The following is a 12,397-nucleotide window of genomic DNA, read 5'->3' as shown; positions in this document are numbered from 1 at the left end:
CAGAAATAAAACACTCTAAAATAAGGGCATAGTTTCTAATGCCCAAGAGACTCCCGGGTACAGAAAAACGGGGTTTCTAAATTTGAAAGAAAACTGCAAGGAATTATTCAAGAATGACCCGGCAAGTTTGCTGGTCTGTGACTGTAATAATAAAAAATACGGACTGAACGATCTGGCAAGGGCCCAGGTGCTTCCAAATCCTAGACAGCATGCCAAGATGCCAGTTGGGAAAGGAAACAAAAAAAGGAAGCGGGGAAATTCGGGATAGGAATAAAATCTCAGTGGAGAGCAGAAGCTCAACAATTCCAGTGGGCCAATTGAGTAACGTAAGTGACAATAAATTACAACTCTCTTCCAAGTGAAGAGAACGACGACAAAGTCTTACCTAGTAAGTGTGTACTCCCTGAGTCCTGAATGCAGGTTCATGGCAGAAAAGGTACCTATACATCCACGCAACCTTTTATCTCGGCCAATCTTCCACGTTACGAAGAGCGGGCTGTGAAATGAGAGAGAGAAAAAAGAAGAATGACCAGGGTGCTACCCATCCTGGAGAACCAAGCTGTGCCTGTAAAATGGTGTTGCCTCCATGACCAAAACATCTCTTAAGTTGGCTGCATGCACCCTTTTCTAAACTCTTTAGAACGGAGGTCCCTAACCATTTGGGCGCCAGGGTCTGGTAACATGGAGAGGTTTTTTCACGGACTGGAGTGGGCGTGGTTTTGTGGGCTGCCTGCATCCCGTGGATGGGGCTTTGTTTGTGCGGACCGGTTGCTGGCATATCGCGGCACGGTACCGGTCCATAGACCGGGGGGGGGGGGGGTTGGGGATCCCTGCTTTAGAATATTTTTCTTGATGCTTTCTAAACTTGCTAGTCTTCCTGAAGACATTTCATCAGCAGACTAGGTAGCATCACTGGTGAAGGGAGGTGTGGAATTTACTGGCTGTTTATAGAGTTTATTTTACTAGCTTTATTGGAGTATTGTTTCTTTTTTGATTGCTTTTTGGGCAGGGTATTGTTTCTTCAGGGACTGTTCTTATCTGGAGGTGATTCCCGCTTCTCTGGGTTGGTTAATAGGTGTGTGCAGAGAATAGGTATTTTAAGACCTATTTTCCTGCTTTCCTTGATCTTTGGCTGCCTTCTTTATTGGATGGCATATTAGATGAAGCATATATTGCTGGCTCAGGAATTCTGGGAGTTGAAGTCCACAAGTCATAAAAGACCCAAGGCTCCCCACCCCTGGTCTAGTGGTTAAAGCACCAGGCTAAAAAGCAGGAAACCGGGACTTCTAGCGCCATCTTAGCCATGAAAACCAACTGGATGATCTTAGAGCAGTCACACTCAACCCAGCCCACCTCACAAGATTGTTGTTGTGGAAAAAACAGAAGGAGGAAGATGCATTGGGTATGTTTGCCATCTTGAGTTATTTGTGAAAACAATAATAGGCAGGATATAAATAAATAAGCAAGCAAGTATCCTGCAAACTCCACTCCCATCGGTAGGAAGAGAAGCAAGCTCGGAACACCATCAGCTGCATATATGTTTTACAAGGAGAATATGTTTCACCAGACCCGATTGTAAATGATGCTACTGTGTTTCCCTGAAAATAAGGCCGGGTCTTATATTAATTTTTGCTCCAAAAGACGCATTAGGGCTTATTTTCCCAGTTAGGGCTTATATTTGGGAAAATATGGTACTAAATGTATCCGCCTGGCTGACAATCTTAATTGGGGCTTATTTTTGGGGTGGGGCTTATTTTTGGGAAAACATGGTATTTCAGCCCTGCTGAATATTCAGCATTATTCATAGCAAATGAAGTGAGAATGTTTAGCCAAAACTTGCACAACCAGTTTTGGGCAAAAAGATTTATTTGACTCGTGTAAAAGGAACTGTTCTTGGGGCCGAAGACAAGACCAAAATTATATTTGATTCCAATTAATTTCAATCTAAGGACATTAATTACATCATATTTTTAAATAATGTTCTATTTCTGTCCTATTTACAGTTTGGCTTCAATTAAGAGAAGCTGAAAGTAAGCTTTTCAAGGGACAATGGTCACACATCTCTTGAGCTGGGATAAATATTAGCATTTTCCTTCTACCATTCACATACAGTTCACTTTCCTTTAAAAAAAAAAAAAGAATGTGGAACAGGGTGTCCCACATTTTATTGTTTGTAGTCATAATGAGCCGATGGCAGCCTAAAAATGCAGCAAGCTTCCCAGATCGGACCAAAGACTTAACTAAGAAGTTCGGCTCTCTGTTTCAAAGATGGCTAACCAGATATTGTGAACAAAGGACATAAAAAGAAGGAAACACTCTTTCTTGCGTCAAACCCCCACAATGTTAGGCATAGAAGATTAAAGTGTGCTATAACATTAGATTATTTGATAGTTCAAAATTACAGCAATGTAGTTGATCACAGATCAATTGGACGTCAAATGAGAGTGAATGGAACTTTAGTTTGATCTAGGGCAGGGGTCTTCAAACTTGGCCCTTTTATGACTTGTGGATTTCAATCCCCAGAATTCCTCAGCCAGTGTGCCTGGCTGAGGAATTCTGGGAGTTGAAGTCCACAAGTCATAAAAGGAGCAAGTTTGAATAGATAGATAGATAGATAGATAGATAGATAGATAGATAGATAGATAGATAGAGTAGATAGATAGATAGAGTAGATGGATGGATGGATGGATGGATGGATGGATAGAGAGATAGATAGATAGATAGATAGATAGATAGATAGATGATTTCAAAAAAGGGAACAACCGGTTCTCGACGTGGATGCCGCTTCCGGAAGTCTGTTCTGGTCCTGGGCAACAAAAAATTAGCTACCGGTTCTGCTGAAGTGGTGCAGACCGGCTAAATCCCACCAATGGACTGACCCTCTAGTTACAGACCAGTATAGCAAGAGATCAATTAGCAGCAAGCCAGCAGGTATGTCTTGACCAGCTTTTGCTCAGAGAAGAAGATGAAAAAAGCAAAGACCACAAACACAGCCAATGAGGCTCTATTTAGCAGGCTACAGTAAGTTTCCGCACTGAGAAACTAGTGTAGATAATTATAGGGTAATTTAATCTGTTTAAGCTGCTAATTTTCAAGCTTCCTGCTGTGCGAGAACTGCTAGTAATAAATAAACTTGGTCACTTAAGAGCGCCATCCATATGCACATGCTTTACTAAAATGGTATCAAGTCTTTGCCATAAATGGATTGCAATATAGCAGGATCACACAGATGATGGAGTAGTTAGTGGTAGGGACAGGTGGTATTTGTGACTATGGCATTTAGAAGTAATTAGGCTGAGCAGCACAAAAAGGCTAAGTGTTTCTGTTGTCACAGTTATTTTTTAATCTGCATAGCCCATTAAACAAAAGAGAAGTTTTGTCAATCTTCAAGGTAGACATGACCTGGAGACGGACTCGTGCTACAGCTGGATCCCTTCCAGGGTACACTTTTTAATCTCCTTGATTAAAAGAAAACTTTTTTTCCCTGAGATGAAAATGATATTCACTTCCAAGCTGAATTTGGAAAAACTCAAAGCTTGGGTCAAGCCATCAAATACTGGTTTATGCCTGTGATGTCATCATAGTTTCCAAGCTTCATCCAAAGCAGTGGTTCTCAACCTGTGGGTCGGGACCCCATTTGGGGTCAAACGACCATTTCACGGGGTCACCAAACAAGGCTGTCTGCCATTTTTTCCCCCTTTTCTTTGGCCACGCCCCTGGCACCCGGTGATGTATAAGTGGTTGGGGGTCACCACAACATGGGGAACTGTATTATGGGGTTGCGGCATTAGAAAGGTTGAGAACCACTGATCCAAAGAATCACAGGTTACAACACAACATTTCCATTCTCCTTCCAAGTTCTGAGCTGAGCTTAGCACCCAAAGCCTTAGTTCCTTTGGTATATGCTTTGTATTAATACTTTTAAACAAGGTAAAAATGAACAACTAAAATATAAAGAAGACGGAAGAAAAAGAAATCAAAGAAAAAGCGAACAGTGCAAGAAAAATAGTTGAAAAAAAGAAAAAAAGATATAGTTTCTGATATTCTTCAACAACCGTTTTAAGTAGAAATATCTCTTAACCTCTCTAAGTTACATCATTTTGCCCGATCCTTCTATAATTTATCCTATCTAATCATCAAAACCATAAATCACAAATTAATTGTTTTTATATTTATGCAAAATATCCATAAGAGCCTTCCAGTCACCAATAAATTGTAGGAGGAGAGCAGGCAGAATTGGGGAACGGAGTTAAACAAGTCATAAGCCCTTACATTGCCACAATGGTCCAAGCCCTCTTGAATTCTTTTGATCCTTATCTGGTGCCAATTTTATATCGAACTTTAGCTGACTAGATTATGTAGAGGCTTGAGCAATAAATCATCTGAAATGCCACTTAACCTTTTGCTCTGATTCTTTGCGCCTGACATAAATGTAGATAATGTCTTTTCTCTAACCAAAGAAGTTAATCTCTATTTCAGCAAAATCTGTTGCATATGTATAGCATCTTCTACCTCTAGTTCAAATGATGATTTCTGGTTTTTGTAAAATGAAGCTGAATATGGAAAACATTTAAGAAAGAAAGGCATCCAGGAGAGTCTATTTATGCTATGAAATCAATCTTCCTGCTACATGTGGAACTCAGACGGAAGAATCCTTGGAAAACATCTAGCCCACCTGTGTTTGAACACATTTAATGCTGTAAGTATGTCTCCTGCTCTGCTAAATTTCTAATTTTTACTTGATTTCTTAGAAGGCAGCAGACACTACCAGCATTAAAAAATAATAATGTGTTATTAACCATCAATCATCATGTATCTAAAAACAAATCTCAATTCTTTAAATGTTGACCTTCTATTCATGGTTTTCTGTTGTAAGTCAAAAAAATCTGTATTAATAGCTGCATCCGAAGTGAAGTATTTAAGTCGTCGTTTTAAAAGTCAGATTAAGAGATTCTTTGCCTTAATGGTCAATGACATCAGGAAACAGTAGCTGTTTTGCTACAGTGACTGGCAGGTAGAGATTATGCTTCGGCATAAGGAGTTGGGAAAACCTATTTCCTTATTGTATTAAATCGCTAGTTGCTTCCTAGTGCTTAGCTGACTGTATACTTCCATACACATAAAATAATATATGGATATTTTGATTTAACTAGAGTCTAAATCAGTATCAATGTTTGTCAATTATGAAGGATAATAAAATCATTTGAAAATCAGAAGATAATGCAAATTGGCAAAGAGACTGTGGCCATTTATCAAACATAATAAACATGGGCATAGTTATTATGAAACTCCAAATAAAAACTCGGTCTTTGATCAACTTTCTTAATACTAAGGGTAATCCTTGCATCTCAAAAAATAGATTGTTTTCCTTAATTTATCTGCTTAGGATGCCCTCTGTGCTGTACAAAATTCTAGGAAATGTTGCTTGACCCATGTTCAAGTAATAGAAGAATGAAAGGCCAACTAATTCTCTGTGAATTGGAAATATATTTTAATACATTTCAAATGGTAAATATTGTAAAGCATGGGAAGGAAGGAAGGAAGGAAGGAAGGAAGGAAGGAAGGAAGGAAGGAAGGAAGGAAGGAAGGAAATAGGAGGAAAGAATGGTGGAGGGAGGGAGGGAGAGAAAGAGAGAGAGAGAGAGAGAGAGAGAGAGAGAGAGAGAGAGAGAGAAAGAAAGAAAGAAAGAAAGAAAGAAAGAAAGAAAGAAAGAAAGAAAGAAAGAAAGAAAAAGAATTTTCACCAGGTAGTGCCTGCTAAATTTTCTAGAACCCCAGCAATTGTTGAGATGCTGTTGGCAAACCAATGCAATAGGCAATATTTGCAGAATCCTATGTTATTCACGGCAATGGGTTCTCTCTGGATAAAAATATTTGGAAAATGCTACACTATTTCCCTTAAATTACTTTTAATATACCCTTTATTCTTTAGTTTTGCCTCTTTGCACCTGGATTCCATTGTGACATTACTTTATATCACACAACAGGGGAGGATGGACCCACTTTCCTTTGTTCAAGCAGATTCTGAAGGACAAGGCTTTAAGCACCTGCAGCTAATGGCTCTTTTGAAAGAAGGGACACTTCGAAGTTGTTACTTTAAAGCAGAACACAAACAATTCATCCTGTATCTTTTTGTCTTGGAAACATTTACTGGCTAAAGCAAACTTACAAGTTTATTTATTTATGAATTTATAAACTGCTTCAGGGGGAGGCTACTTTCAGCAGGGTTCAGACGCATGGATTGCAGCCAATGTAAGAACAGTGAGATACAGTAACACATAGTAACAGAAAATACAGTTCTGCTCAATTTTAGACATAATCTAAAATTACAGTAAAACTGTAATTAAGGGATTATTCCTTGAGCTTTAACAGTGCTTAAGTCCCAAAGATGTTCTGGAACAGAACAAGTTTTTATCAGTTGCTGGAAGGTTAGGGGAGGGAGTGAACCCTTAGGAGGCTTTCTCAAGTTCTCATGTCTGTCACCTAATGCAAGGGTAGGCAACCTTGGCTCTTTTATGACTCGTGGACTTCAACTCCCAGAATTCCTGAGCCAGCATGGCTCAGCTTGGAAACCTCTCCCTTTCCCCTCAGCATGGCCGGCTCAGGAATTCTGGGAGTTGAAGTCCACGAGTCATAAAAGAGCCAAGGTTGCCTACCCCTATCCTAGGACGAAGATTAGGAGCAGGGGTCTTCAAACTTTGCCCCTCATGACTCGTGGACTTCAACTCCCAGAATTCTTGAGCCAGCCACGCTGAGGGGAAAGGGAGAGGTTTCCAAGCTGAGCCATGCTGGTTCAGGAATTCTGGGAGTTGAAGTCCACGAGTCATAAAAGGGCCAAGTTTGAAGACCCCTGACCTAATGCACCACCTCTTCTACAGAGCTAATATCACTGTAAGTATCTCCTTTCTGTACCATAAACGTACTTTTACAGAATCCTACAGTATTTTAAAAGGCACTGAAATGCAAGTACAGGCCAGCCTTCGAGTTACAAGTTTATTTAGCAGCTGTTCAAAGTTACAATGATGCCCCCCCCAAATGACTTATATGACCATTTTTCACACTTACGACCGTTGCAGCATCCCCATGCTCAAGAGATTAAAATTCAAACACTTGGCAACTGGTTCGTATTTATGACGGTTGCTGTGTCCCCGGGGCTCATGTGATCCTGACAAGCAAAGTCAATGGGGGGAGCCAGATTCACGTAACAACCGTGTTGCCAACTTAACAACCTCAGTGATTCCCATGTGACAAGAAATGCCCTCAAGCTATCTCGTTTAGCAATGTACATTTTGGGCTGAATTGTGTTCATAAGTCAAGGGCTACCTGTATCACAGCCATCACTGTGGCATATCCCTATCAACACATCAGAGGTTACTCTCTGAAGACGGTTTCTCCTCCATGACTGGACGCAAGCCAACATTCATGGTAGCCATGCTTCTTCACCAGCTAGCTCAGCAAATGGAAAGATTGCTAACCAGAGTAGTTAAAGAGCTGGGCGGATTTATGGATAAATAAATTAAAGGGCAATGACGCAACTCCTTAACAGATTGGACTGAAATATGGGAGACACAGCCAAAGAGTAAGAAACTCAACGCCACACACGCTGGCATTTGATCTTTTGTGGTCAAGAAGCAAAGTCCAGGCAGGCCAATTCTCCAGACAGCATGCTTCAAAGCAGCCCAAACAATGAAAACCAGCAGATTAACCACCGCCTTACTCAGCCCTGAAAATTCTGGTCCCAATTATGATGTTATGCTGAAACCACCATAAGTGGCAGACTACCCATATGCCCGGAAAAATTCCAAGTCCAACAGATTAAAAAAAAACCTAACCCCAAATTTTATTCCTTCTTTGGGAAGGCTTCTATTTCACTGTAACTTCTTTCTTGCCCCTAATTCTCTATCCTTTCCCTAATATTCTCCAGGGCTTTTTCACAATCTGAACAGAAATTGAAATGGCTGTTTATTCAGGTGCTCAAATCCACGTAGCCTTTAGACCGCCCGTTCTGCTTTGATGCTCCAGGTTGGCAGAAGCAGATCCAGAAATGGCAACTGAGAAATATAATGAACCCAGCTAAGGCTTGCAAAGACTGTCATACAACAACAGTTTTAAATCTTGTTCCTCTGCTCCACCAAGTTTTTAAATGAAGTATTTTGAATGCTTTGCTGTTTGCCAGTTAATTATGACTGTGTGCTCACAAAAGACTGCTTAATCTATGAAGACTCTTTAGGCCTGGTTGCCAAGCTTGCCTTATGTTTAAAAAAAAACATGCAACATTAGATAAACTTTGCACCAGTTTATCGCCAGCAGCCAAGAATAACAGGAAGTGTCAGCAAATATTGTTATGTACACCACCCATGGCACAGAGTTGAGTTCACTCAGATAATCTATAAATATAAGCTTTAATCAATTCAAAAACGAAGACTGCTTTGATGTGAGCTCAACTTCAGGTTGACTTCCTGGATTTATTCATGTTGTTTCCTTGGCAAGCATTCAAAAGTGGATAGCCGTTTCTTTCTTTTCAATTTCTCAGTCTAGCCTACAGATCTGTTAATTTCTGGGATCTCCTAGCCAAGTAGGAATCAAGTCTGACTTCGCTTCGCTTTTCTAATCCGCCAAGGCTTGTTAGGGGTTGACACCAAGCTGCGATTTCATCTTTTATGCAATCGGATTTAATAAGTTGAGAAAGGTATCCGCTCTGTGTATGTTGTAAGGATTGTTTTAGCAATGCTGAAACTGTAGAAAATTGAAGGCAGACCATGTAATTTGGATGCAAGAAGCCAAGGAGTCATTCCATGAATTTCAACTATGGGAAATGACACAATTCCTGAGCAATACTGGCTCTGAACTAGACAGAGAAATAGTTTTGTATGTCATCATCCTACAGAACAGAATAACAGAATTGAAGGCGACCTTGGGAGTCTTCTAGTCCAACTTCGCCTGCTCAAGCAGGAGACCCTCCACCATTCCAGACAAATGGCTGTCCAGTCTCTTCTTAAAAGCCTCCAGTGATGGAGCACCCACAACTTCTGGAGGCAAGTTGTTCCACTTTCAGGAAATTTCGGCTTATGTCTAGATGGCTTTTCTCTCCTGGATTAGTTTCCATCCATTGTTTCTTGTTTCGCCTTCTGGTGCTATGGAAAATAGGTTGATCCCCTCGTCTTTATGGCAGCCCCTCAAATATTGGAAGACTGCTGTCACTGTCGCCAGTAGTCCTTCTTTTCATTAAACTATTGGGGTGGGGTTTGCTTCTTGCTCCTTTAACCTACTTATTTGAGTGGGAAACCTTCAGATTCTGCCTTCTATGCCTGCTGTAATTTCTCCTAATAAAAGTTCCTTTTGGGATGACTCCGTTCCAAAAGTTCTGCTTTCTTGGGAAGGGGTTTTGAAGCGGATCATTACACATATTTAATTCTTGCAACTGTTCTTCATACATTTTAACATCCAGTCTCCTAATCATCTTTGTTGCTCTTCTCTGCACTCTTCCTAGAATCTCAACATCTTTTCTACATCACAGCGACCAAAACTGGATGCAGTATTCCAAGCGTGGCCATACCAAGGCGTTATAAAGTGGTATTAACACTTCGCGTGATCTTGATTCTATCCTTCTGTGAATGCTGCTTACGACTGTGTTGGCTTTTTTGGCAGCTGCAGCACACAGCTGGCTCATATTTAAGGGATTGTTCACTAGGACTCCAAGATCCCTCTTGCAGTTACTGCTATTGAGCCAGGTTTCACCTAATCTGTACCTGTACATTTGGTTTCTCTTGCCTGTGTAAAACCTTACTTTTCTTTTCCTCTATGTTGAATTTCATTGTGTTAGATCGGGCCCAGTGTTCAAGTCTGTCGAGATCCATATGGATTTTGAACCTGTCTTCTAAGCTGTTGGCTATTCCTCCCAGTTTAGTGTCGTCTGCTAATTTGATGAGTTCCCTTTCTATCCCCTCACCTAAATTGTTTATGAAGATGCTGATTCTATGTTCTTAAGCTATTTTTTCCCCATGCCAATTTATAAACAAAAGGGGCTCTACCTGATAAGGGAGACTTTTGTGTCATCAGAGAAGACAACTACTCTCATACAGCTGCCACCAAAAGCTAGTTCCCAAATTGCTTGCTCTACATTTCCTTCCTGCAGCACGTCATGTCTAGTCTCAGAAGATATTATGACAGGGTAGCATCAGTACTTTAGTATCAGATATTTATGGGAAGTGAAAGTTTCACTGGAGTGTTGTTTTTTGCAGCACCAAGTAATATCAGCATGTATTTGGAACTATTTGTCTCTTCTGAGAGAATCTGAAGCAATTTCTTTTTTCATGAACTTGGCAATTCTCAATAGGAAAACCTGTAAGAACCAACAGTTTTTGCTCACATCGGTATGACTGTAGAGCAGCAGATATTAAAATCTACATGTACTTTAAATTATGCCAGGAACGCACATCACAACTATGACATTGATATTAATTTAAAACTGTACTGTAGTTACAACTCTCTGATCAAAGGTTGACTCCTTGATAGACATCCCTTTATCTGTTCTATCATCTGCCCTGATTTGACTTATAATGCAAACATAAAAGGTATGGGAGTAGTGCTAAATTTGTAGACACATCTGTCTCAAGTGGCTAAAATTAAATTTTGCTGCTCAGTACAATCAAATCTTTAAGAGCAGGAAGGAGAAATTTCCTGAAAGACACATTAACCAGGGGAACGGCTTGCCTTCAGAAGTTGTGGGTGTTCCGTCAGTGAAGGCTTTCAAAAAGAGACTGCACAGCCACTTGTCCAAATTGGTATAGTCTCCTTGTGCATGAGGGGTTGGATTAGAAGACCTTCAAGGTCCCTTCCAACTCTGCTATTCTGCTTTTTTTCTCAATATTGTTTCTAGATTTGTGTTTTTATAATGGCAACTTCTCCTAAGAAGGAAAATTAAAACAGCCCTGAGTTTCAATGGACTCCAAAAGACGGTAGAGGACAGGAAGGCCTGGAGGAACGTTGTCCATGGGGTTGCGATGGGTCGGACACGACTTCGCAACTAATAACAACAATCCTTGTAAAAAAAAAAAAACCAACAACAACCCTGAAATTTATTCTGGAATAGCGTTTCTCAACCATAGCAAATTTAAGAGGTGTGAATGTTGATTCTCACAATTCCTGGGAATTGGTACATACTTCTTAAAGTTGCCATAGTTGAAAAACACAGTTCTAGAAGACACTGAGAATCTCACAAGGTGATCAAATGTAAGTATTCATCACTTCCTGAAAGTCTTTGGAAGGAGAGAATATGATGAGTTTTTCGATCCAATCAAGTGGTTGTTTTGTATCCCAACAGATTTGATGCCCACAGATTTCTTTGTTTGCTCATCAAGTACTGATGTTTATGCCTATCTCCTGTCACCAATAACAACTGTCAGACTATAGTAGAAGAGCAGAGCCGGAGGAAGTGGATTTAAATGACTCATCAGTCTAGAATTTTTAGGTTCCCACAAACGGTTTAAGTCCAACTTGTCTTGAACTCCATTGACCGTTATCTGGTGCCAATTTAATATTGAACCGTAGTTGACTAGATTCTTGTGTATAGGCTTGAGCAATAAATTTTATTAAATGCAACTTAACGTATGGTCCTGATTCTTTGCCCCTGACAAATTTCAAACCATCAGAGGACAGGACAAGAAACAATGGATGGAAACTAATGAAGGGGAGAAGCAACCTGGAATTAAGGAGAAACTTCCTAACAGTGAGGACAATTAACCAGTGGAATGGCTTGCCACCAGAATGGCTTGCCACCTCATCACTGGAGGTTTTTAAGAAGAGACTGGACAGCTACCAGTCTGAAATGGTATGGGGTCTCCTGCTTCCAACTGTATTCTGATTGATTGATTGAAATAGACACTAAAGGTGAGGATAATCAGAACGCATGGACCTTTTACCTGTAAAAGCTCCTCACTACACTTTTCCACTGGGATTACAGCCATAAAATTATACACATAATAATGATGGCTAAGCTCTCATCTGAAACAAACCCATTTAAATTAATTGTCTAAGCAAAATACAGGTAATCCTTACTTAACAACCACTTGTTCAGTGACTGCTGGAAGTTGCAAAAGCACTGGACAAGGAGACTTTGGCGGTCAATGGTGTCTCCCTGCAGTCAGAGGGTCGTGATTGCAATCAGCTGCCAAATATGACGGACAGCAGACATGTCAAACACAAGGCCCGGGGGCTGGATGCGGCCCGCAAAATGGTTTCATGCGGCCCGCAAAGCCATCCTGGAAACAGTGAGGGAACAGGCCCCACAGCCTTGGCCCTGGCCCAGGCCAGCTGGGAGCCAATGTACAAATTTGTGGTGGCCATCTATGCTGAAACGCATTCAGTCTTAGCTCCACAAGGCTGTCCGGAAACAGCA

At 40.6% G+C, this 12,397-nt stretch overlaps 1 protein-coding gene across 6 annotated transcripts in view; it reads right to left on the bottom strand.

The window, feature by feature from the left end:
* The window catches only part of LOC120316245 (AMME syndrome candidate gene 1 protein-like), an 87,034-nt gene that overhangs the window by 47,746 nt on the left and 26,891 nt on the right, over positions 1-12,397 (bottom strand). For all 6 annotated transcript variants that reach the window (XR_005558902.1, XR_005558900.1, XR_005558898.1 and 3 more), the window contains exon 3: positions 386-496. Coding sequence is in view for 1 of the 6 variants with exons in the window: in XM_039361600.1 (XP_039217534.1) it covers positions 386-496 (111 nt within the window). In the remaining 5 variants the exon portion in view is untranslated. The remainder of the gene's footprint in view (positions 1-385; positions 497-12,397) is intronic.

The sequence above is a fragment of the Crotalus tigris genome, unplaced genomic scaffold (assembly GCF_016545835.1).
Source record: "Crotalus tigris isolate CLP2741 ecotype Arizona unplaced genomic scaffold, ASM1654583v1 scf7180000019309.743544, whole genome shotgun sequence".
Taxonomy (NCBI): Eukaryota; Metazoa; Chordata; class Lepidosauria; order Squamata; family Viperidae; genus Crotalus; species Crotalus tigris.
This window is presented reverse-complemented; position numbering and strand designations above follow the sequence as displayed.